This window comes from Micromys minutus, assembly GCF_963924665.1.
Source record: "Micromys minutus genome assembly, chromosome: 11".
Taxonomy (NCBI): Eukaryota; Metazoa; Chordata; class Mammalia; order Rodentia; family Muridae; genus Micromys; species Micromys minutus.
Window position 1 is genome coordinate 13,977,019 of NC_137980.1, and position 25,606 is coordinate 14,002,624.

The following is a 25,606-nucleotide window of genomic DNA, read 5'->3' on the forward strand; positions in this document are numbered from 1 at the left end:
GTAAAAGACAAAATAACAGTAGACCTTATTTATAATCTGAACTGAAGGAAGATCTCGGTCTCTCTAGTCTGTAAAGAGAGTTCTAGTGAGCTAATGGTCAGTTGGTATAAATAAGGAAGAAGTAGATGTGGCAGGAAGTGATAATCTCGAATAATTACAAAGATGTGAATTAGAATAACTGGAAGGCAAAACCCAATTTCCCACTAGACTGGAAGATGTGGTAATATGCCATGGCTAGCACTTGGCAGGACATAGTGATGGAACTGATGGGACAGTACTCACAGTACAAAGACAACGCCTTGCTTTCTGAGGTAAGGGGGTAATATTGGGCATTGAACCCAGGGTATCACACTTGGAAGCAGGTACTCTACCTGTACCCCCTTTCCTTTCTTCCGCTGACTTACATAGTTTCTGAAGGAAATGTGAAATGTGGCCAAGCATGAATCATTAACTGAAATCATTGAAATGACTGTGGCCTCTATACCAACCTCACACTCCTTGGAGGAATGTATCAGGGAAGGACCTTGAAGTGGGGAGAGATCGCCTTACAAAGTTAGCATCACACTACTGGGAAACAGCACACATGCTCAATGTTCAATGGCTTGAAAAGAGCTATAAAAGTGGTAAATTAATGTGATAGGATATATATGTATTATGTATGTGCACACAGTTATTAAAAATAGATGTGAAAGTTATAGGAATGTAGAAGGAAATGAGGCAAAAATAATAATCCACTGAGTCCAAACCTTGAAATCACTTTCGAATGAATTTTATGGACTTTAGAGATAGAAAGAGTTCATTTTGGGGGGTTAGAGGTCCTGTAATGTATAGGACAGAAGTGATCGGAAGAACTTGTTAAGTCTAGAGCATTTCAAATGTCACCTAGGATTTACATTCTCAGTGCTGCATTTGCACAAAATTCCTTCGTAATGTTAACATGGGTGGTGCATAGAAAACACGGAAAACATCTTTGGTAAGCATCTTGGTGTGCTGAATGTGGGGAATATTTCTAGCTCATCTTTGTGGCCATGTTTTTCTACATACACAACCAAGTATTAAAGAAGACTGTTTCAAGCATGTGGTAGGCTCTTCCAGTTAATAATAAATATGGTTGGCTATACTTGTGAGGCTAACAAACTCCACAGATGTGTAATTTTTCCCATAAAATGAATATGCTTGGGTGAAGTAGGAGTCCAATTGAGTTATGGTTATAAAGGCTGCGGGTTGAGCTCAATCGATAACAGAACATTCAATACCCACTACTTGCCGTTCAAACTCCAACCCAAGATTAAACAGCATCTCAGAACACTCACTGCCCTAACCACCAGCAGCAGAACTTCACCCAGGACTCCTCCCTCCTCTTTGTATCCTTTCTTCAGTTGGTTTCCAGGATGCCACCAAACCTAGGCTGTCCTTCTACTATCTTGGTGGCTCCTTCTTGGTCATCTTTGCTATTCCTTCTATTTCTCTTTCAGGGCAGAACCATCTTCTCACACCTATCCACATTCTCTCGTGGAGATTTCAACAGTCTCAGCATAAGCTTACAGCACCTGAATGATGTAGATTCTCCACCTGGACATCTCACCTAAAGATCAAGCTCCCATGTGCCTTACGTACTTGACCCCTCTCAAGTATCTATTGGTCTTCACAGACTCACGATATCCAAAAGTAAGCCCACGTTCACCCTCAAAATCTTGCTCCAGCAGCTTTCCCACCTCAGTTATTGACAAGTCAATTCATGTGTTTGCTTGGGCCATAAACCCTCCATATTACCTGACTCATTGTTTATTCTCTGTTCCATGATAAAACCCCACTGGCCCTTCAGAATGAACGAAGAGCCCTGTGCCCAGCCCCATTGCTGCGAGGCTGTGTGTGTTTTATACACCGCTCTGGAGCGTGTTCTCCTTTACCTCTCTTTGTGCCAACTGGCTGTCCATCTCAGTATGCTCTTTCCACAATACCTGTAGTGACCTTCCAAGGCCCAAATTAAATGTCATAATCCATGTGCTCAAGTCCCTTAATAGCATTCATCTGACCTGAAGTACAAATCAAAGCCCTTCCCCTGCCATGTACTGAGTCCTGGATCTGGCCTTATGACAGCTTACTAGGACCATGCTCTGCAATCTGGTCACACTGGCGTTCATGGTAGTCCTTAGAACACAGCACCCTCCTGCTTTAGAGCCCTTGCAATCACCACTTCCTCTTTCTGGAGTGACTTTCACTTCATCTCTTGTCCACGTGCTATTCCCATTCACTACATTTGTTTTTAAGTTGTTTTGCTGCTGTGGGGTATGTGTGGGGTGTTTGTGTGCGTGTGCGTGCGTGTGCGTGTGCGTGTGCGTATGTGTGTGTGTGTGTGTGTGTGTGTGTGTTCTTAACAAGGAATGTAATCAATATAAGGGACGTTCTTGTTGCTGTCCCCTTTTTTTCTTATTTTATGTCACAGTGGCCTAGAAAAGCACTTGGCATAGTAACTCTGCATGAATATGTTCGCTGAAAGGATAAAACTGTAAGGTCACATGGTGACAGGCATCACTGAAGACAGTAATTTCCTGTGTTAATTTAATTTCTACCCAAAGAGATATAACTTTCTAGTGATGCTCTTGAGCTGCTGATAAAACCCAGCATCATTTTGTACTAAGGGACATACTCACTATTGCACCTGGAAGAATAAGGGGGAAGTTCAACACTTTTGCCTGGAACCCCAGTCTAAGGAGAAAGCAGGTCTCACTTGAATACTTGTAGCAGGCAAAAGTTTAAGTTCTAGCCTTTACAATAACAAGCATGCAATCACTCCTGCACTCCAGGGGTATTTCCCACATGCCCCACTAGGCACTGTGGGGCAGTTCTGGGGGATTATGATGATTAACTTGGAATCTTCAGTGCCCTGGTTACACAATAAAAGGAAGGTTGAAGCAGCTGGGAAAACATTTGGCTATTCTTTCTCTTTCCTATCCTTTTATATTTCTTGGCTTCCCAATACTGTCAAATTAAGGGCACTTCATTGAGTTACCTCCTTTTCTGCCATAAGAATCACTCTTACGGCCATATGCCCATATCTGAACAAGACCTGGCTGCGATTCCTCAGTAAATCTTTGACTAACCAATAAATGGTCCAGAGTTTAATAAGATTATAGATTCTTTACAAATTGGAAGGTCTTAATGTAGTAGTAATCCAGGTTAGAGGTAATAAAAATATTAATTAACCATTATAAGAAATCGATCTTGCTCAAAAAATTCAAGAAGATCTCATATTTCTATCCATTTGGAAGCTAGAAAAGAGATAGCTTCTCTTCTATTTACCCACCATCAGAGCAGTCTGGGGGGTAGACCAGTAGCCCACATAGGGTGTTTAGTATCAACACAAAGACCTGGCTGAGGTCTGAGTACCAACTCCATGCAGCTGCATGACTTTGACAAAGATGAATTTCCTGACCCCACATTTCTGACCTGCACAGTGAAGCCAAAGGGAGTGGAGCTAGAAAACTGTTTTAAGCAATAAAACCAAATTCCATGGCCACACATTGTCTGCTTTTCTCTCTTGGTATTTAGCCTCTCCGAAAGTTCAAGGAGCTGAAGACCTGAGATTAATACATGCTTCCATTCACATCTTTTGAGAAAATTACTATGAATTCCTCGGGGGGGGGGAAGGCTACCTTTGCCATTTGCCCTGGTCTTCTTCAAATGACATGTTTTTGGAGGTAAATGCTGGATATTAATTAAAGACCTTATCAATCGAGTTCTTGCTTAATTGCAGAGATTGGTCTGGGATTCTTAGATTCAAGCAACCCTCCTGTCTTATTATAACCCTTTTCCCCACATTGGTAAATGGAGCCAAAATCCATACGGAGCCTGAAGCTAGTCTGACACGTGACATCGCTGCCTGTGTACATGCATTGGTTTCCTGCCTGAGCCTTGCAGATCCAGGATGACAAGTCATCCAGCTCCCTAATTTTCTTCTACGAATAAATGCAGGAAGTTGTTTCCAGATTCTATCCTAAAGATGACGTTTCTCTTGGTTCTTTACTTTGCAGATTTTTTTACCACAGCCCTTGATGGCTGCTTCATCATTGTCCTACTTCAGGAATAGACAAGTTAAAAAAAATGCCACTGGAGCGACTGGAAAAGAAATCACTAACAGGACACTTTCAACATTGTTCTGTTGAACAGCTCTGCTCAGTAGAGCTGCTGCTAGGATAGAAGGCTTGGGAGCTACAAGACAATTACATTCTTTAAAATAATAAAAGAAAATCATATAGAACAAAACCTAACATTGGAATTAGACAAAACCAATGAATAGAAGAAAAAGGGTCCAAGAGAAGGTGCAGGAAACAGACCCACTTGTTCATTCTCTCAGACACTCTATGAAAACACTAAGCTGGAAGCCCTAATGTGCATGCAGAGGACCTGGTGCGAACCCATCCAGGCCCTGTGCATTCTGCAAGTCTCTGTGAGTTCCTGTGAGCCTTGTTCTTGTTGATTCAGAGGGCCTTGTCTTCTTGGTGTCCTCCATCTGGCTCTTACACGCTTTCTGCCTCCTCTTTCAGAGGGTTCCCTGAGCCCTGAGGGAAGGGATTGAATAAAGATGCGCCTTTTAGAGCTCAGTGTTCCAAGGTCTCTCACCCACTATACAATGTCTGTATCTGTTCCCATCTTCTCCAGAAGGAAGCTTCTCTGATGAAGGCTGAGCAAAGCTCCGATCGTATTTACTGTATCTTAAGGAAACATTAACAAAGAAAGGACGACAAAATGCCCACAGTCCATCAAACTGCGAGTCAACGATGCCAGTAAGCCCAGCAACCTAGAGTCACACATTACTCTAGAGATCCTCGCTAAGCATTTACTCTGAAGATTATTTAAAAAAAAAAATCAAAAAACCAATCATTCTCCTTACCTGACTGATGTCGCTCATCCATGCGGCTTTCTCCTGGCGTGAAGGTGCTAACAAGACCACAGTGAAGGAGGCAGCATCAGGGGGCTCCACTACTATTTTAAAATCTAGATGTCCAAACATGTGGCCAGAACCTTTGGCTTTAGTACACACAAACCAAAGGGTAACAGGTGAGTGCAAGAGACAGGAACACCAGCTCCTCCTATCTAGCCTTTCACTGCCCCCCTCCCCGCCCCCACGCACACATCTGAATCCAGAATCTCCCTTCTCCTGGAGCACGCAGAAGGAAGGCCTCCTGCATAGGCTGGTGGAGAGGCTGAGGGCAGAAGGAACCTCAAAACTAACCTTCCCGGTCTGCGTTTATTTTCATTTCTATCATATATAGACATCCTGATTTAAGTCAAACCCCTTTTCTTCCCTGCCTGCCCGTGGATAAAAAGCACAATCACGAGGCAAACTCTGCAGAACGCTAGTCCTCACAGATGTTTTATAAAGGCTCACAGGTTAAACAATAAACAGCTCCAACAGATTTCACCCTGGCATCTCTTCTGCCTCCACAGACAGCCCTTAGCTCTACAAGATGAAGATCTACAGAGGTTTGCTGTTTTATTCTCACTGTTCCACGAGACAGGATGTCACTTACGGTCATCATCACTAGCGTCAGGCTCCTCAATCAACGTACACTGAATGAGGGAGAGGACCCCGCCTGTCTGAAATCAAATGGAGTAGAGATTAAGAGGCTGGGGTCTTGTGCAGCTTGGGAAGTTCTGCTTTGTAAACTTAACATTCAGGCTGCCACAGAGATAGCAGTTCTGCATCATAAATAATCTCTCACAGTGTTCAAAACTAAACAGAACAAATAAATGAAAACCATTTAACTTTAATTAAATTCTTCCCACTCTCCCATTCTTGCCCCTGCTGTTAATAAAAATTATTAAACCCATTTGTGGAAGACTAGGTGGTTCCACCGTGACTTCAGAGAGTGACCACAGCCAAGCTCAACACTGTACTGGTCAGCCAGGAAGTAAGTGTCTTAGAAAGTAGAAGGCCATTGTCACGGGGTGAGTAATATTTTAAAAACTGGTTTTATACTTTATGTATCGTGTGTGTGTGTGTGTGTGTGTGTCAGGATGCGAATGTGTGAGTATGCATAGGGAAATGCTATTATACATGTGAGTTGGAAGAAACTGGTGAGAATCTGTTCTCTCCTACCATGTGGCACTAGGAATTGAATTCAAACCCTAGGGTTTGGTGACAGGATCCTTTATCTGCTGAGCCATCTCACTAGCTCCTCGAATAATGTTTCTAAGCAACAACAGAAGATAAATAAATAGCAGGTGGGCAAGCCTTTCCTAGGAAGGGTCAGGTAGGAAACATTTTGGGTTCTTTGCGTCTCGCCATTTCTATCCTGACTATTTGGATATGTGATTTGGGTGAGAAAGAAGCCACAGGTGTGAGTGGTTGTGTGCACATAAAATGTTCTCAGTAAGAACAGGTACCAAGCTTTAAACCTACTGCCTCTGGCACAGTGAGGTAAAATAGCAGTTGCCAAATATCTCACCAGTATCTTACAGTGACCCGGACAAGGTCTCTATGACCCAGTAGTTGTCATAGTTGTCAAGTGATAATAATCTTGCCTAGATTTTGATTTTAATAAAATGTCTTTATGATGAGACACAGTTAAATTTTTATTGCTTTTGGATCCAAATGACAGCAAAAACAATAGCCAGAGCTCTTAGGCACACAGCACCTCTCCCCGAACAATCGTACAGCAACAGGCACTGGGAAGTCAGAATTGAATTAACCTCCATGTCTCTCTGGTGCCGAGAAGACCAACGAAAGTGCCGTGGAAGACTCATACCTTGAGCAAATGCAGCTTTCCCCCGGAACTTCGTGTACAAATCAGGAAGTGCTTTGTGAACAGGAAACATTGTCTCTCGCCTTCCTTTTTCAAAGACAGGGAGCCCAGGCGGACTTTACTGAGTTTTCCCCTCTCTACAGAAGGTACTTGGATAAGAGAACCTGGTGATTACAAAAGAGAAGAACAGTGAGGGGTTAAAATTCTGGTGAGGACCATGCCCTTGGCAACAAGCCCAAGGATCCGCTTCCCGAAATACCAAGGACGGATTTGATGTGCCACTGGAACAAATGAATCTCCTCTGTCCTAGCCGAGGAAACAATGTGCTGTATTTTAAGGGACAAACTGTTCCTAGATTTGTTATGAAACAAGTTTGACTTGATTCTTCATCAATGTGGAATACACATTTGAAAAAAAAAATGTCAGATCAAATCTGAAGCACGGATACCCTCTGTGATCTGATTGGATCTATTCACAAACTGTATAATTATAGATACTGTCGTTCGATCAAAGTAGAATTTGTCCTCCCTAAAGCCAACAAAATAAAAAGGTATATAAATGGTTTCATTGTATGTCAAAACTAGATGGTATAATACATATATACTACAAAAGTTCATAAATCATGTAACTCGGTGAGATTTAATTAAGGACTGTCTTAAAGGAAAGCTACTTAAAACTGTATTTAAATTAGATGTGAAACAACAAACCCCATTCGGTACAGCCAATATATGCTAATAAAAGAGAAAGACAAAAGTGTGATTAGGATGTATCTGTGAAACCTAAATGGAGAGTAAGGCCAAATATATCGAGAGCGGAGCTGCTGTCTGCTCAGTGTGAGAGATACTCAGACTTCCACAGCACGTATGCAGTCTCGGAGATTGCCTCTAGCCACATGTAGACCGCATGCTAATAGAAACATACCTGCCTGAAAAGAAGATTCCAGTCTAGTAAATATCAACCACACAGTACAAAGCTTAGTGCAAACACTTGTGTCCTAACTTCTGCGCTGACTACAGCCAGTAACCTGTTAATTCCATCACCCTGTCCTGCCCTAAGAGGCTTTCATGAGCCCACAAGAAACGCAAAGTACATAGTCAGTCCTTAAATATCATTAGCAGTATCACCCAGAGAAGAAACCTTATTTTTCCTTCATGTTTCTTAGTTATTTTTTTAACGTGAGCATATACTAGTTCTATAAGTGAAAAAAAAAACTTGTTTTTTTATATAAAAAACGAATACCCAAGACAATAAAACTGAGTCACAAACCCCACAAGATTAACATTAACATATATATGTTCCGAGTCGTGCCTTCCCCTTAACAGAGCTGGAAAGGCATGCAGGACCTAAGGCGTCATGTCCTGATTTCACATCACCTATTTAGGTGAGTGATCAAGTGGGATGCGTGACAGACAGAAAGTAGGCAGAGATGCTGGCCTTAAAGAATAGCAAGGAAGCAGTCCTGCAGGAGGGAGTGGGAGTGGGAACAAAGGACCAGAAGAAGACTCGACTCCAGGGAAGGGTTGGATAAGAGGAGAGCTACTGAAGGAGAGGTGGTGGGAGCAAGATGACAGACAGTTCCTGTGGCAAAGATTCAAACTGGAGAAGGAGTATGAAGAGCGCAGAGGGCGGGAGGGGTTGAAAGCCTATGAGCCAGTGGCTGCAGCAAAGGTTGGAGCTCATGGGGCTTGAGAGATGGAGTTAAACACCTGCAGTTTAAAAATGGGGACACTGAAGCTTGAGTTTAAGTGACTCTCACAAGGTCACACATCGGTTCAAGCCACGGTCAGACAATGCAGTAGATTCAACAACATAAAAACTGGGACTTTCGAGCAATGGGAGGGACTGAGACAGGGAATCACCTACACCCTAAGCTATTCAGCTCATGAGGTCAGGTTAGTCAGGGCTACATGGAAAGGGGACGCCAGTATCCTGGTGGACAAATGGGGGTCACAAGTCCAGCTTCAAAAAGGCTGTAACCAAGTCAGTGAAAACTCTATAATAATGTGTCCATTGGCACATTTAAAAGCAATTTAAGTGATTTTCTAAGTAAGAAGTTACAAAGTTTATGGTTAATACATCTATTAGCAATTATTGTGAATTTCGGCTTTGAGGTTTAAAAGCTTCCTTGGCAACCGTACACTAATATGTTAAACACTAACTGTTCACTGAACAGGAGACAATCTACATTAGATAAGGATAGAAATCTATGTAACTAAACTAAAAGTCAAAGGTCTCAAGACTCTGGTTTATGAGACAGAATGCTTGATATTTGTCCTCAATTCTTTTTGTCACCTTTCATGTTTTGTTTGGCATATTTCAACATGGCCATGTGACTTCCAGAAAAGATTCCTCTCTAGTTAATGCAAATTAGACACATAATTGGTATTATAGGAATGATTACTGCATCCTCTCTAGCAGACCACTACTGTGCCTTTGTCTTAGCATTCCTAATCCTGGGTATCTAGCAGTTGAGGCCAACTATGGAGGACTTCTTACCCTTCCACCATTAATGCCCATGAATGGCCTCTAAGACTAGCTGGTGCCTTCTCCAAAATTGACCATATAATTGGTCACAAAACAAGCCTCAATAGATATAAGAAGATTAAAATACTCCCATGCATCCTATCAGATGCTGGTCTTTAATAACAACAAAGACAACAAAAAGCCCATATACACATGGAAACTAAACAATGCTCTATTAAATGATACCATGGTCAAAGAAGAAATAAAGAAAGAAATTAAGGATTTTCTAGAATTTAATGAAAATCAAAACACAACCTACCCAAACCTATGGGATACAATGAAAGCAGAACTGAGAGGAAAACTCATGGCTCTGAGTGCTTCCAAAAAGAAACTGAAGGGAGGATACACTAGCAACTTGACAGCACAATTGAAAGCTCTACAACAAAAAGAAGCAGATACACCCAAGAGGAGTAGACGACAAGAAATAATCAAACTCAGAGCAGAAATTGACCAAATAGAAACAAAAAGAATCATTCAAAGAATCAAGAAAACCAAGAGCTGGTTCTTTAAGAAAACTAACAAGATTGATATATCCTTAGCCATACTAACTAGAGGGCAAAGAGAGAGTATCCAAATTAACAAAATCAGGAAGGAAAGTGGAGACATAACAACTGAAACTGAGGAAATTCAAGAAATCATCAAATCTTACACAAAAGCCTATACTCAACAAAGCTGGAAAATCTGGAGGAAATGAATGAATTCCTAGACAGATACCAGATACTAAAATTAAACCGGGACCAGGTAAAACCATCTAAATAATCCCATAACACCTAAAGAAATAGAAGCAGTCATCAAAAACCTCCCAACCAAAAAAAGTCCAGGTTCAGACGGGTTCAGTAAAGAATTCTATCAGACATTTATTGATGACTTAATACCAATACTCTCCAAACTATTCCACAAAATAGAGTCAGATGGAACACTACCTCACTCATTTTTCGGGGCTACAATAACCCTCATTCTTAAACCACACAAAGACCCTACAAAGAATGAGAACTTCAGACCAATCTCACTTATGAACATTGATATAAAAATACTCAACAAAATTCTTGCAAACCAAATCCAAGAACACATCAAAACTATTATTCACCATGATCAAGTAGGCTTCAGGGATGGTTTAATATACAGAAATCCATCAACGTAATCCACCATATAAACAAACTCAAAGAAAAAAAACCACATGTCATGTCACTAGATGCTAAGAAAGCATTTGACAAAATTCAACACCACATCATGTTAAAAGTCTTGGATAAAACAGGAATCCAAGGCCCATACCAAAAAAAACAAAAAACAAAAAACCAAAAACAAAAACAAACAAACAAAAAAAACTGGCTGGTGCCTCTGTTCTGAATTCTGCTCACCAATGAATATACAAATAGCATCTTTTAAGCCTGGAGCTTGGTGTCTGAGACAGCAAAGCTGTCATGCTTTCTGCAGTAACTCCTTCCTATAAGGAGACATTACTGGGGATCTGGGGAATTTATTGACTTATTTATTGGAAATTATATAAAGTTAAAAGCTGATGTGTGTATATATATATATATATATATATATATATATATATATATATATATATATATATGCAACCACCCAAACACTGAAATAAACCTTATATCACCCATTGGAGTAATCAATACAAATACTAGAACACCAGTGAAGATACATTGTAGGCAATTCAGTAGGAAATAAAAACCCTTGTAGTTTAATGAATAATACTTTTGAGAATGTGTATCTGTAGGTGTTGAAGCCTGTTAAGAATAGCCAGTAAAAGCGGTAATAGGAGAAATTAAAGAAAAACAGTGCAAACTTTCCCAGTTATAATCAGTTACTGTCTAACTTCAGATGAAGTCCTAATGTTTAGAAACAACCATTATTGAATAACCCCTAAACAGACTAACCAGATCAAGCACACAGCAGGACCTCTGCAAAGCACCTGACTACACTGACCTTACCACAATAGTGACATGAGGGCAGTCATGGCTGACCCTGCCATAGCTCTGTGACATAGAACAGAATAAGTAGCATCCAGACGTGGCTTCAAAGGAGACGCAGGATGTGACTTGTCCAATGCATATGACCCTCAAACCTGTCTCCTTACCTATGTGTTTGTGTATGACTGTGTGTCTGGGGGTGGTCAGACTCAAAGAAATCTACGTTTCATAAATACACTGAGTGCTTGTGGGTAATAATACTGCTCAGTCAAAAGTACGTTCAGAAGTTGTATGCAAGTTGCAGGAAGGTTTCCATCCATTATTAGACATGAAGAACACATCAATTACGAGACATTTTTAGGGAACCCCAAATAGAAGAAGAATATAAAATAAATAGCTTACAATCACAACTTCAATCGATAAGCTATTGAGTCTACCTGACTGCCCCCTTCCCAGTGGCTTTAAGGTGAGGCGTGGGGAGATCTGGAATGCTGCCTTGCAGACCTCCCTCCTGGGAGAGGGAAACATGCAGATACACACCTTTACACAAAAGGGAAGAACCCCTGCTCCATGAGCAAAGTGCCTTGGAAACAGAAAGGACAGTTAATTCAAGACTTCTTATCTGACCTGAGCTTGCTAGGTCAACCAGACCCTTCATAAGCACCAAAAAAAGATGGAGTGGAGCTTTCCCACTCCCAGGCAGTGGATGGCACCATTGAAGGCACAGGCAGGCAATATGCCATGAGGCAGAAGTCAGCCATCATAGGGACATGGTCTGCACAGAGCAATGTGACAGGAATCGGAAAGGCCTGGTGACGGCAATGTTGTGTTCAGTCTGCTATTAGCTTAAGAAAAGTGAGTATAGAGTCAAAAATGGACAAGGGGATAATTTCTAAAATATGCCTCTCAACTTTAGCATATTTGTAGTGTCTCTCCTTGAAAATAAATAACAGAAAACAGAACGGTGTGCGCTAAACGTTTTAAGTATTCTAAGCAAGAAGTAGTAATGTGGACTGCACACTGTCTTATTTGATGAGGTAGAACATATTTTAAGCAGCATATTACGGGAGGAAACAGTAACAGCTTCAAATGATGTTGGCGCACCATGGCCAGAAGCAGCATTAATGATTAATCCAAGTTCCAAATTTATGTCTCAGTCCGTACCAATTTCAAAACTATAAAGATATGCAGCAAACCATATCGATTGCACAGATCCAGCACAGGGAGCGTACGCTCCTCCCTCAAGACGCCTAAGTACTTGGAAGCATCTTGGGGGTGTGGCTAACTTCTTGCCCCTTGAGAGTAGAGCTGAGGAGGGATATGCATCGTCGGCCTGTTCCTTCTCCAACGCTTGTGACACGAGTTCATCTCTTCAAAAGCTTAATTAATTCAGCGTTACCCCCTCGCAACACACACAGACTAACTACACCATCTCCAGAGCCTAGCAGGAACCACGCCACTTGGTAACTGGAGTTACCGATTGGATCATATCATGGCACGTGACATCACGTGACACTGACTCGGAAGTGCGGGTGAAAAGAGAACGAGGGTACACTGTTTTCACTTCGGATACTGTCCCTGCTCTTATGTGCAAGAGTTTTGAGGAATGCCAGTTTCTCCAGAACCTTTCCCTGGATATCATCACTGCCCTTCCAATTGGCCAGACCGACCTGTCCTCCTTGGAGCTGTAGAGAAAGTCCGGTCCACTGAGGAGGAGAGTCCAGCAGAGTGTGATTTAGTGTGGCACTCGTGATTTACTATTACTGTGTTGTTGTTTTTTTCATGGCCCCTGAAAAGAAATAGCACAGAGGTGGGCCTCAACCACAGCCTTGGTCAAGGCCACAGTGGTGTCCTGCATGAAGTGCACCAAGCACACGGGGCGGCTCCAGAACATGTCCCTAGATCTGCCAGAGATGCTGTGACAGACACGCAGGTCTCCTAAGTAGAGGGCCTGATCAGCAGATCTTACCTTGTCGGATGAAAGTCTGGCTGGTGTCTAGCAGAATGTCGCAGCCCTCCACGATCATCCTCTCAATGGCGAGATTTTTCCGTATGTTCTCGGTGTCGCTGACTTCGTCATGCATTACTCTGTCAGACAAAGCAGAGGCAGGGGAGAGAAAGAGATGGTGGTTACTGCTCTAACAGAGCAGAGGCAGGGGAGAGGAAGAGCAAGGCCATACTGTGTGAGCTCATTGCAAAAGGTAAGCAGACCAGCCATCCGTGAGTGGTAAGGTTGCTTTCGATGCAACAGGAAAGAGCCCAGCATTCTACAGATGGCTCCCTTCCTGAACACTGAAGTGTCATTCTTTGAGGGCACTAAGTTAGAGACTGCTGCCCTGCTATTCCATTTAATCTGATTTTGGTGAAAACCTGCCTGTTCTCCGGCTTCTGGACAAATCTGAATACAAAATGCAGCAGAAAGTCATTTTTCTATTTCGATGAAAACAAGACAGAGACCAATTTGCAAACCTAACCACAATATTCCTGGTCTCAACTACATAAATCCGCATGCCAGGAGAACTTTCCAAAGACATTTTTCTTGACTAAAATGAATGTGCACGGTAATTCAGAACCGTCTCTTTCACTCTGCCATTAAACAAGAGGTGTTGGATCTGTCCTTTGCCTCCTCTGCCTTGAAACCTCATAACCCCTAATCTCCACAGGAGAGCACCCATGCTGTCTCTTCCAAAATTTGAACCCTTCCCACGAGCTCTCTGCCTACCTGGACAGTTCCTCCAGCTTTGACTTGGCAAACTCCAGACTTTTCCTCTCCACATGTTCATGGGGGGTGTGAGCCAGGAGTTCGTGCAGCGTGATGATATACCTGGGAATCTAAATGCGTTCACTGGTGAGTGTAGACAAGACGTCAAGGGGCCCTTGCTACTGGGCCCTCATCCTCGGATAGCTGATCCCTACCCTTATAACTCTGCTGGTGTTACCACTCTTTAAAGGAATCTATAAGCATGAGCTATGCTCCAAACCTCGTACACCAAGGAAGTCTAAACCAAAAAAAGTGCAAGGAAAGCTGGTAGTAAAGGAAGAAACCTATTATAAAAGAACCATTGTTTAGGTTTCTACACAACCATGCATGTTAGAATCAAGGTTTATGCAAACCGAGTCATAGGGAAACAAACATGGCTGCCATCAGGTCACTTGAATCTATTTTTAAAGGCATACTGTCTGCTTACATGTTTATTTAAAAAATTGACCATCTTGACAATGCTGACCTTAACAGTTGGAATCTGGAAGGATATTCTCATCCTGGTCTGTCATACTTCACCCTCTAGAGTGAAAGTGTTGGGTAGCTCAGCTGTTTAGTTGTGCTTACAGTAGAAACAGTTTCTATAAACAGCAAAACTCCACTAGTCATACAAGACATCTAGTAAGCCAGAGAAGAGGCTTAATGCGAGTTACAGAAAGACTCAACAAACCTTTCTCTCTTTCCTGTTCACAAACAGCCTCTTGGAAAGTAGGGAGTTAGATTTAAGAAGAGTGTGTGTGAACAGCTGCTCCCATGACACCGTTTTCTGTGGATCTGGGAGAGCTCTGAGCTTTGTGGACATGTCCACTCTAAGCAAGATCTCTACTTGGCAAGCAAGGAAATAAAGCACAGAGAGGTCCAGTAACTTATCTTAGGTAGACCTCCCAGGAAGTGGCAGGACCAGTTTAGATCTCTCCTGGAATCCAGGGTCCTTAGTTTTCACCTACACTTGAAAGAACCCCTAAGGTCAGGACAGAAAAGCAGCTCTCCAGAGCTCTATGTGGAGGCCTTCCCTCTGCCCTCAGACATGGCTGTTTTTTTGGGGATGAGCCTTTGCTCATCACTTGTGTGGCCAGCATGGCTGCTAGGTTCTGTTCACTCAGGAGTGCCTCCCTTTATGCATTCACACAGACAGCAGTCACTGCGAGCACAGGCACTGACTGCAGCTCAGTAGCCAAATCTGAGTCTCAGGGAATACTGGCAGAGCCCTTGGTCAGAAGATAGGAGATAGGAGGGTTCTCACTGTAGGGTGGACGGAGGTAGATTTCTGCCTCTGTTCTAGAAACGTCTCACCAAAGCGTCCTTTAATAGTAGTCCACGTGGAAAAGACACCTGGGGTCTGGGTGCTTATGAAAAGCCCTTTTGTTAGCACAATCCCATCATGGCTTAAACTATGGTCCTTCCATAGAAAATCAAGCAATCAACAGCTCATGTGCCCAATTTTTCATAACAAGAGTCGGGAGTGGGAGGGCCTCAGCACTTACTATGCACTGAAACCCCACAAAACTATGTTTAGTAGATAGCTGCACACTCCTCCCCCATCTCTTAAATCTATTTTAAAGAGTTCCCTGGCGAAGGTTCAAGTGAATGGAGCTGGATTCGCCAACTGGCCCCTTCTACCCTGCTACAGGACCCAATAAATGCAAAGAAGGCTCCGCTGAGAAAGTGACTTTGCAGAGAACTCAGTCTGTGGTGTCAAGAGCTCACTGCAGAGTTTCCAAAAAGCACCTAACAATCCCGGCAGCTATTGAAATGAATCATGTTTCTACTTCCAACAAAGGGACTAAATCCTTGTCACTTTATAGGCTTTAATTAGCTTGCTCCCCTGTTTTAGTTACTTGCTGGATGGAACGGTGAGTGACTACTTCTTGGAGTGCACCTCACAGCATTGTGCTTGGAGCAGATGTTATGGCTGGCTTGCCTATGGACTTTCAACACATGCACATTCAAATAAACAGATGAGCTCCAGAAGACAGCTCGAACAGTACCAGCCAAGCCACTGTGTTTGCTCAATAAAAAGTTTAATGACTCTTTCGTTTCTATAACAAGTTGTTTGGTAGCAATAGGACTCACAGGCTCTAACTGGTATCATCCCAATTCTACAACCTCTCCTTGTTCTGATAGTTCAAGGCAGCAACTGACTTAACAAAAAACAAAAACAAAAAGGTCAGGGATGGAGACCAGAAACAGAGCATTTGCTCATGTGAGGTCTTGGGCTAAGTTCCCAATACAAAAGAGGGGGTGGCATAATAGCATCTCTTTGTCAACTTCTCTCTTCCATCATAAAAAGCTACAGGCTAAAAGCTCCCAACTCCAATCCCCTCTGCAACCTCCTCTGTTCCAGCACCAGTCTCTGCCCATGAGAAAGTTTGGGCCAGAGGTAAAAGAGAGTCACATCTTCCACTGTTGACTGGGCAAGGGGCTGTGTCTAGCACAACCAAGGAACAAGGTCAAGGCTTGAAAGGACTACTGCAGTTTAGTGTATAAAGGAAAGAAGCTACATCCCAGGTCCTCCGAAGGAGCAAACACCATCATGGTTGCTTCACCCAGTAGACGAGGGGAAACTAGGATTGGGTAAGCCCAGTTTCAAAACAAAAGCAAAAAACAGACAAACAAACAAAACGTTCAAGTTTCTGGAAAAAAAATATTTCTAATTGTTTCAGATGATTTCTTCTTGGTGAGACCCCAAGAGAAAAATCCCAAGGACAGACTCCAAGATAACCATGGCCCATAGGCAGCAATCTCTAATAATTTCTCTTCTTGGATTATCCAAAAAATTTTTTTCATCTGTTTATCTCTTGAAATTGGAGTAATTCTGGCTGTATTATACAAGTTTCAAGATACTTTTAGATAAATGTGCCTTGAGAGCCTCAGCTTTGGGCCACCTCACCATGGAAGATGTCAAAGATCCTCAGTTTCTGGCTCTTGAAGATTTTAGGGTTTAGAGTGACCACAGTCTTGGGCTGAGGATGAAGCTCTAGACTCCTTACAATAGTTACCCAACCTGAACTGTCTACCTGTGTCAGAGTCTTGAAACACTTGGAGGCTGACAGAGCTCAGCTATCCCTGAGCACCGTGACAGTTTTAATGAAGAGAACTAAGTAAGACAACAGGTCCCACCAAGACTCCAGGCTCCAAGCTCTTCTCAGATATGATTGGGAAGATTCCAAGTAAACCAAATGTTTAGTTATGGCTAGTGGGTTTAAACTCTGCAGATGAAGGAAGGGGAGGGTAGTGGAAGGTCCCTCCAAGGCTCTGCATTCAACTGTACTGGGGTGTCCTGTCCATAGCTCAGGCAAAGGGCTGCCATTTGAAACCCTGATAGGATAACATGCCTTGGAAAATCAAAAGGCATATGGAAGAAACTTTTGAGCATCAAGAGCTTTATGAGCCTTTAACTTGTGTCCACCTGACCTGGATGCAGTTTGGTATTGAGTCCTAACCTAGAGGTCACATCTGAAAATGGAAATAGCTTCAGAGAAAAGCAATGTATTCACAAAGCACTTCACTGCCTCTAAAACCTGAAATCCCATATATGTACAGAGCAAAATAAAAGCTTGTTTTATTGAGAAATACTTCCTCAGAGAGGGAAAGAATTCAAGCAAAATAGCTCAATGTCATATATATGTGTGTGTGTGTGTATACATATATATAATTATTACGTTTTACTACACTTAAGTGTTTTCAAATGCAGCATTTTGGTTTTTAAAACAATTTAATATATATAACACTATAGATATATCTTATTTGCTCATATATATATATATATATATATATATATATATATTAATACAAATTTTCAATACTTCAGCATTTTCAAATGCAGCCTTTTGGTTTTTGAAATTCTTACTGAACTACCACCACCACTTCCAAGGTTCCAAACAGTACTGACAAACCTTAAAACAAACAATTATGGACCACAGAAATTGTTTTCCTCTCTGAGGCTCCAAAATGTTTATTCGGGGTCAAGCTGCCTGCCAAGAGGACAATGTGCTCCACAGTAACTATAACACACACGATCAGAAGAATACTTTAACACATGACAATTTGGAGGCCTCCCCAAAAGCCCCATAAATTCCACAACAGGAACACTCAATGCCTTTCCAAGAGAACAGAATCCACAGTTTCCAAAAGAACAGGCAACTCATGTGGATTTTGGCCTCTTCAGGACTCCCTCATGATAGGGCACTTCAAGGCAGAGCCCGGAAGGCAGGAAAGAACGCACATGTGCTTCATACTGTGGCCCTCCATAGCCCCTAAGAGAGAGCATCAGGGTACAGCCTGCCTTAAGAAGGGCCACATGGCCAGGCCCCCACAATATCTAGGTCTAGTCAGAGCCTTCTGGCTCTGGGGTCTCCAAAGCCAGCAGGATTAAGAAAGCCTTGTTTTGTTCTCCAAAGCTCCAGCCAAAAGAAACTCAACAGTAATTCTGCTGCACCCAGAGAGGAAGGGCTGAGAAGAGAGAGACCTCCCGCAGTCACTCCAGTCCCCTGAGAACCCTTTGCATAACCATCATAAACTAGTGTATCTGCACAGGATCCTATTTCTGTGAGCCTAATAATATTTTTAAACATGCTGGAGGTGGAAACTCCACGAAAGAGGTCTGTGTGGAATCAATCTATAAAGAGAGTTTGCTGCCTAAAAAGAAAAAAAAAAATCACTCCTGAATTATTTGCCTCAAAAGATGCCAGCTTTCTGGGTTAGAGTGCTTGCCTAGCATACCCAAGGCCCTAGGTTCAATCCCTAGCACTAGGAAAATGCCAAAACATCCAGTCTCTTGTATACATAAGACAAATAATTGCTGGTATAGAGTTGGTAGCACTGAGCTGAAACCAAGGACTTAGAAGATGCATCTCAAGTTACTTACCTGAAACATTGGGTAGGTCAGGAAGGTCTCCAGCATCCTCCCCTCACAGGAAGGGTTGGCTTCATACTGCTTTAAGAGCTTGTCAAAATCTCTGTTTTGCTTACAGTTGGCCAGTACTTGGAGGCTGTACTGGTGATTGCGTACAAATTCTTGATAAATATTCAGCATGGGCAGCAAAATATCAAATAGATCAGCTGGAAACAGGAAAGAAGCATGGTTACTTCCCTTGTGCTTGGTGCATTACTGTAAAACATCCCTCCCAGCACCATGTGGCTCAGGGCATTAGGTGCCCTGCCTAGGAGGACAAATTGGGTAAAATTTCCCCTGTAGTATAATGTGACTTCAGCCCCACATTACCTGTGACAGACCAAGGAAAAGCATCACCAAGTAACTACTACTGAGTTGTGGCCAAGTATAGCAGAACAGATTCCCAGTGTCTGAGTGTCAACCCTGAAGTTTAGGCAGTCAAGGCTGAATAACACACAGTATACTCTCCTATTCAACAAGAATCTCCATCCTTAAAGAGCGACTTACCTAAAACCAAAGTAGGCCAATTTGCCAGCCTTGCCTTTAGACCTTGGTGGAATATTTCATGAAGAAACATGATTGTTTCACTATAAAAAAATTAGAAAAACGATACCGTTTAGCAATATAAGGTATCTGTTCTGTGAGGAGCACAACCTATGCTTATACATGACCAACTTGCCTCGAAGCCCTTCATAGCATGTACTTCATAACTTCATAATAGCATGGACTACGTGCCTGCCTCCTGCTGCAATTTCTCTTTTAGCCTCAGAAACCCAGTGGAACACATTTGTGATCCTGTGCTCTAACATTAAACATTTCCAGGAGAACTGGACTCCCTCAGCCCTTCAGATTTCCTCTACTAAGCGAGGGGCTGCTCTTTGCTCCATCGAAGCCTAGCAAACTGATACACTTACCTTCCTATTTTGGTGCCTGAGTTAGAAAACAAGCTAAACAAATGTTGTCCATAATTGGGTGCAATACATTTTCTTAAGTCTAAGCTCTGCTGAAATTCAAGGTAATTGGCCTGCCTGCCCGAGTTTCATTTCAAAGACAAGGGAATCTAAACCGCAGCCCAGACAACAAACAAGGTGTATGGCCACCCATTAAAAATACTCCCCTTCAGGTCTCCACCTAGGACCAGGGCTAGTCTGCATGAAGAACTGCAATCTCAGCTTCCAACCAAGAAGCTTAATGTGCGCCTTCTGAAGGTAAACAGTGTTCACCTGGCCGTGTACCATCTGCACGAAGCAGTCCTGTGGCAGCAGCTCGTCAGGGCTGCTTAAAACTAAGGGCCACACGCTTGGATGTCCACTGTCAGAGATGCGGTTCTCAGTCCTACCCACACCATCATCCACACGTGCTTGGATAACTGTGATCAAATGCTAACTGTATTGCCTGAGGGGGACTGAGGGAGAACAACATCAAAGTATTCTTTAACACACACACACACACACACACACACACACACACACACACACACACACACTGGTTTTGACTTTTGAATCATGACAGTATATTGCCTACTCACAAACAAATAAGTAGTTAGAATTTCGATAAAACACCAATCCTGCTTTCCTCCACTTCTTCTTCGTCTTATTTTTTCTCCCAACATCGATCACCAGATAATCTACTACATATTTTCATTTATTCACTGCCCATGTCTGTCCCCACATTAAAATATAAATGTCACAAAGGCAGGGACTTTTCTGCTCTGTCCCCTAATTGATCCTCAGCAAAAACATCACTGAAAGTACTTTCTGCAGAAATAAATTCAACAAGGACTCTTGGAACATCTTAGTTTGTTACGCTTCCCAAAATGCTTTTGTGTAAATTGCACACAACGACCCATCAATCACTCTGTTTGCTTCAGCTTGTAAGAGTGTCTTCTACACATGCACGCCCCAACACAGTAAATGTCAAACAGAGACACCAGCTGAGAAAAAGAGATGTCAAGACTGAAGAGAAATGCAAATGTAGACTAACAATGCCATTCGAGGATCCCTTCCTTACTCTCAACACGAGAACCACAAGGATGAATCTGCGAGACCTAATCTTTTCAGACTACGGGAGAGACGGTTTCAAGACATACTAATGGATTCTTCCCGAACCATCCATTTATGCGAAGACAAACCTGTTGAGGAAAATGCTGCTGACGTCATCGTGGCTAATGGGGGGCTTCTTGGAGCTGGCTGCCATGCGCAGGGGCCTGAGGAAACCGTTCACCAGGATGTAGAGCTGGTGCACATACTCCGACTCGGCCTCCACCATCGTGAACACAATCTGGTTTCTCTTCCTCATGCTCTCAGCATGGGGAGAACAGATGTAGTCCTGGACGATGGTCTTCCACTTCCTCCGGCACAGCCACCCTCTCATGAAGCTCTGAACCTACACAGCGAGGAAGGGGAGTAACCCGGGGACGGCAGATGAGACAGGCTTTCTGAAACCGGAAGCAAGCAAGCGTATACCTCGTGAACCATAGGAAAGCCACCGTTAGGATGATGCGTTGATGCATTCCTCAGTACAATGAGCAATTGCAAGTTCTCTCCAAATAACAGGGAAAAAATGATTTTAAACATTTCGCTTTTCCTGAGGTTCACGAATGTCTTCAGTAGCTTATTTATGCAGACACTAGAATATTCTACTACTTAGCTAATAACATTTCAAAACCTAGCTAATATATTTAAATAACAATTAAAGCTTGGCTTTTAATGATAAAGAATTCTGTATATTTTTATTTGTGGTTAAAAGATAATATAAAATTTATCATCTTAATACCCTTTTAAGTGCAAAAGACAGACCTGAGGATCTTACACATGCTAGGCAAGTGTTCCACAACTGATCTATATGCCCAGACCCACCGTTTAGAAAATAATTTATTATTCGTTTGTATGCGAGTTTCTGAATTTAGGCATGTACATCATGTATGTGAAGGAGCCCACAGAAGCCAAAAGATAGCCACGCATCTAGGAACTAGATTTCCAAATCCCGGAACTGGATTTCCAAATCTCGGAACTGGACTTACAAATCCCGGAACTGGACTTACAAATGCTTGTAAGCCAGCATGTGGGTTCGGGGAACCAATCCTGGTCCTCTGCCAGAGCAGTAAGAGCTCCTCACTGCTGAGTCATCGCTCCAGCCCCATTTTAATGATTTCCATCTACACAGTTCTGTACTGCTGGGCATTCATAGTTTTGATTTCCAACAATTTACAAGATCTCTGAAACTCTCCACCTGCTAATGAACAACTCCATAGTTCTCTTGGGTTCTGGAAATCACCAGTGTACTTTCTGCTTCTGCGAATGTAACTACTTTAGAAACATTGTTTAAGAGGATTATTCCTCTATTCATCTTTCTATTACTAACTTCGTTCAATACAATGTCTTTGAGGTTCACCCATGTTGAAGCATGTGCCAGAATTTTGGTGTTTTTTAAGGGTGATACCTCATTATATGTTCATTCCATTCATCTCTGGTAGACATTATGGTTGCTCCTGTCCTTGGATATTATAAATAGTATTGCTATGCACATGGCTATGCCAATATCTTCTCAAGATCCAGATCATACCATTTCTTATGAAATACACCTGGAAATGGGATTGCTGAAACATGCGGTGTTGGATTTCATTGGGGTCTAGCTACCATTTTACAAATCCACATCGCACCGTTGTCCCAGTTTTTCCATATCCTTGCCAAAATGTGTCATTTTCCTCTTGGTTTTGTTTGCAGTAGCTGTCCTAAAGAACGTGAGGTTCTGGCTCTAGGGGTCTAGTCAAATACTTTGCCCATTGTAAACCAGCTGACTTGATTTATTTATTGCTGCTACATTTTGTTTTGCTTTGCTTACTCGGGCCTAAAAAATAAGTGTTGAGGCCAAATCATCCAGTCACTCCTGTGCATGAATAATCTGAGGTTTCCGGTGAGCTACACGATGGAAAAGCTGCAAGCAGAGCCAACGTCCTTTCACGAGACTTCGTAAGAGTTCCTTAAACCCTTAGCTGCCAGGTGGGCAAGACATATACTAGCCGTTTGCAATGATGAACAACTTAAAATAATACTTTAATATAAATCCTCTTTTATGGAAACATCATTTAACCCTTAAAATGGATGTGAACCTCCTGGCTATGATGGGGAAAGTGAAACATCTGGAAAAGTGCTCTAGATTGTCTGGTTTTGCCGGTCAACAGACATTTGCCGAATATCTCTCAAACGTCCAAGGAACTGAAACACCCAAAGCTCTACCCATTAACCAGCAGGGCAAACTCAAACTCCAGTCCTCTGCTTCCTCAGAATGGACCCCAAATAAGAAGTCTTCTCGAAATAGAAAAATTACGCAAGTCATTAGGGTGTGGCACTGTCGAGATGACGGCCTTGTCAAGGAGGCAAATTTCGGAGTCCAGATCCATAAAAGCTTTAATCGCCCACCTGACCCCCGAACACAGCCATTATCTGTTTGGCGTTCCTTTTTGTATCTCTTTCACGCGTGCGACATAAAGCATGCATTTCATTTTGCAACACGGAAGATGCTGCCATGCGCCTTCTCTCCTGACAGCGCAGCATCAGTACCACACGGCGATCAAGGTTGCTATGCTCAACCAAGGGAAATTAAGCACATTTCACTTTTCAGTAGAATTGCTGTAAAGTTCTATGCATACTATTTTGAGAATTCTCAGGAACACTTTTGTGAATTATAAACAATTTTGAGTTGTGACCAAAATTTTAAAGCTAAAAGGCTATATTTCTCTAATATTAGAGGAGATCAGTGGTTCCTTTGTAAGCATTCTTTCCCACATATATTTATTTGATTTAGGACACAAAAAAATAATAAAGTTGATTTTGAAATCTACTAACAAGTTCAAAAATAGGTTTTAAGATGCTTCTTCAGAGAATCACAAAGGCTCAAAATTATGCATTTTTCTTTTATTATTCTCTTATTTAATAGAAGTAGCTTTGGAAAAGGCAACACAATTAAATTTTGTGCTAAATGAAATCTTTCATTTTGGCAACTGTCCTCTGATGAACACTGAATAGTTGCTTTATTGATTTACTAACAGATCAGCTCCTAGAACAAGGCTGAAAATTGGATATTATTAATATCCTTGTTTACATGTAACTGCACATTATTAAAAGAAAAGTAACAGCATTAATCTTGGAACACAATGTCATAAACCAGGTTCAAATAAATGCTAATTTATTTGATGTAATGCTAAGAAAATAACAGTTTTATTTTACTAGTTTATTTCATAAAAATTACAAATGTTCAACTCAGCCCAAAGAATCTATTCCAAATTCTGAGCGACACACACTTAATGTTCTGTTATAGCTAGCAGGAAATAATTACTTATTATAGAAATAAATTTTCTTCCTGTCTATCAGTGTGACAAAAGTCAGGAGTTTCAACAGTAACAGAGTTACCCAAGAAGGAACACTGCTGTCTCAATGCGCATTTGTGCCATTCTTCCCAGGGTCCAAAAGGGAAGTTCTAGCACTGGAGAGAAATCTCAGGCTGAAAATTTTTCAGACCAGTGTGGATCCCAATAAAGGGACAGTCTAGGAACCATTACCAGAAACACCAAGGCATTTCTCAGCTCAGGTACACAAGAACAAAGTCACCACCACAGAGCAGACAAGGGGTCTCCATGCTCCCACAAGCCTCCTGACTACTACCTTCTTAATCTTCTTGATATCTGGATCCTCTTCCTCTTGATGGGTGTGGTACGGACGCATCCGTTCCCTGGTCTTATTAAGAGCAACAATCTGTAACACAAGACAAATCCAGTTCAGGATCTGGTGAATGGTGACATACTGCCAAAGTACAAAAGGTCTACCCTCAAAGACACTGGAAACCACCATTGCATGTGCCCTCTCCCCGTCTGGTGCTATTACGCAGGGATCACGAGTCTGACTCCGAGACTAGTGTTCCAAGTGCTGACCTGAGGTCTGCCTTAGGAAAAATACTAGCCCAGAACTTAGCCCTGACAGATCAAGTCAGTATCTCCTCAGGACCTCATATGAAGGCAGCCTCCATGAAGCACTGTGGCTCCTAAAGACAGAGACACTCAACTTAAAGCCCTTGTAGTAAGCCTGTGATTTCATCCCAGTCCTTACGTATCTCCTTGGGAAAATGGTAGCTACCATGACAACCTCTGAGCCTTGAGGTTGGTTGAGACCTGATGAAAAGGGCTAATTCAAGGAAATAGAAAAGACTGTAGTAAGTTGGGTCTTTTCATGTGCAACCAGCCTCTTGTGACCTGTAAGGGAAATTAAAGATCAAGTGACTTCTTTCCTTTACTAGTGCTAGGCTCTAGTTTAGTCTTAATCATAGTTCATACAGACCTAAGGAGTTAAACAGAATTGTTGAGAAGCCAATACCAGAAGGGTCAGAAGATCGCAATTGTCTCTGCAGTGAGCTGTCTTTGGATCAAATGCATTCTGTTTCCATTTTCTAGGAAAGACAGGAAGATAATGGACTAGGAAATAATTCCTGTCAGGCAGCCACAAAAGACGTACCTGCCACTGACGGCTTTTCCCTGCTGTTTCCTCACTGACTAAAGCAGAACACAGTCCCCACAGACACGCACACACAGATAAATACTGGGGAGCACTGTTTGGCGCTGAGTTCCTCTCGTGGTGTAAATACCAACCTGCTTCGCTCAGTAGACAAACATCTGGCAAACTGGGGCAAAGAACACAATAATTTTGCTTTAAATTACACTGCCTGATATAGTGTCTTAAAAGGCAGGTTTGTCAAGTTT

At 42.2% G+C, this 25,606-nt stretch overlaps 1 protein-coding gene across 2 annotated transcripts in view; it reads right to left on the reverse strand.

Moving 5' to 3' along the window:
- Positions 1 to 25,606, reverse strand: part of RASGRF2 (Ras protein specific guanine nucleotide releasing factor 2) — a gene marked incomplete at its 5' end in the record, with an annotated part of 201,360 nt that overhangs the window by 94,602 nt on the left and 81,152 nt on the right. For both annotated transcript variants that reach the window (XM_080925252.1, XM_080925251.1), the window contains 9 exons: positions 4,895 to 5,031; positions 5,535 to 5,601; positions 6,753 to 6,913; positions 13,170 to 13,288; positions 13,923 to 14,032; positions 18,829 to 19,022; positions 19,363 to 19,442; positions 20,987 to 21,240; positions 24,519 to 24,608. In XM_080925252.1, coding sequence (XP_080781378.1) covers positions 4,895 to 5,031; positions 5,535 to 5,601; positions 6,753 to 6,913; positions 13,170 to 13,288; positions 13,923 to 14,032; positions 18,829 to 19,022; positions 19,363 to 19,442; positions 20,987 to 21,240; positions 24,519 to 24,608 — 1,212 coding nt within the window. The remainder of the gene's footprint in view (positions 1 to 4,894; positions 5,032 to 5,534; positions 5,602 to 6,752; positions 6,914 to 13,169; positions 13,289 to 13,922; positions 14,033 to 18,828; positions 19,023 to 19,362; positions 19,443 to 20,986; positions 21,241 to 24,518; positions 24,609 to 25,606) is intronic.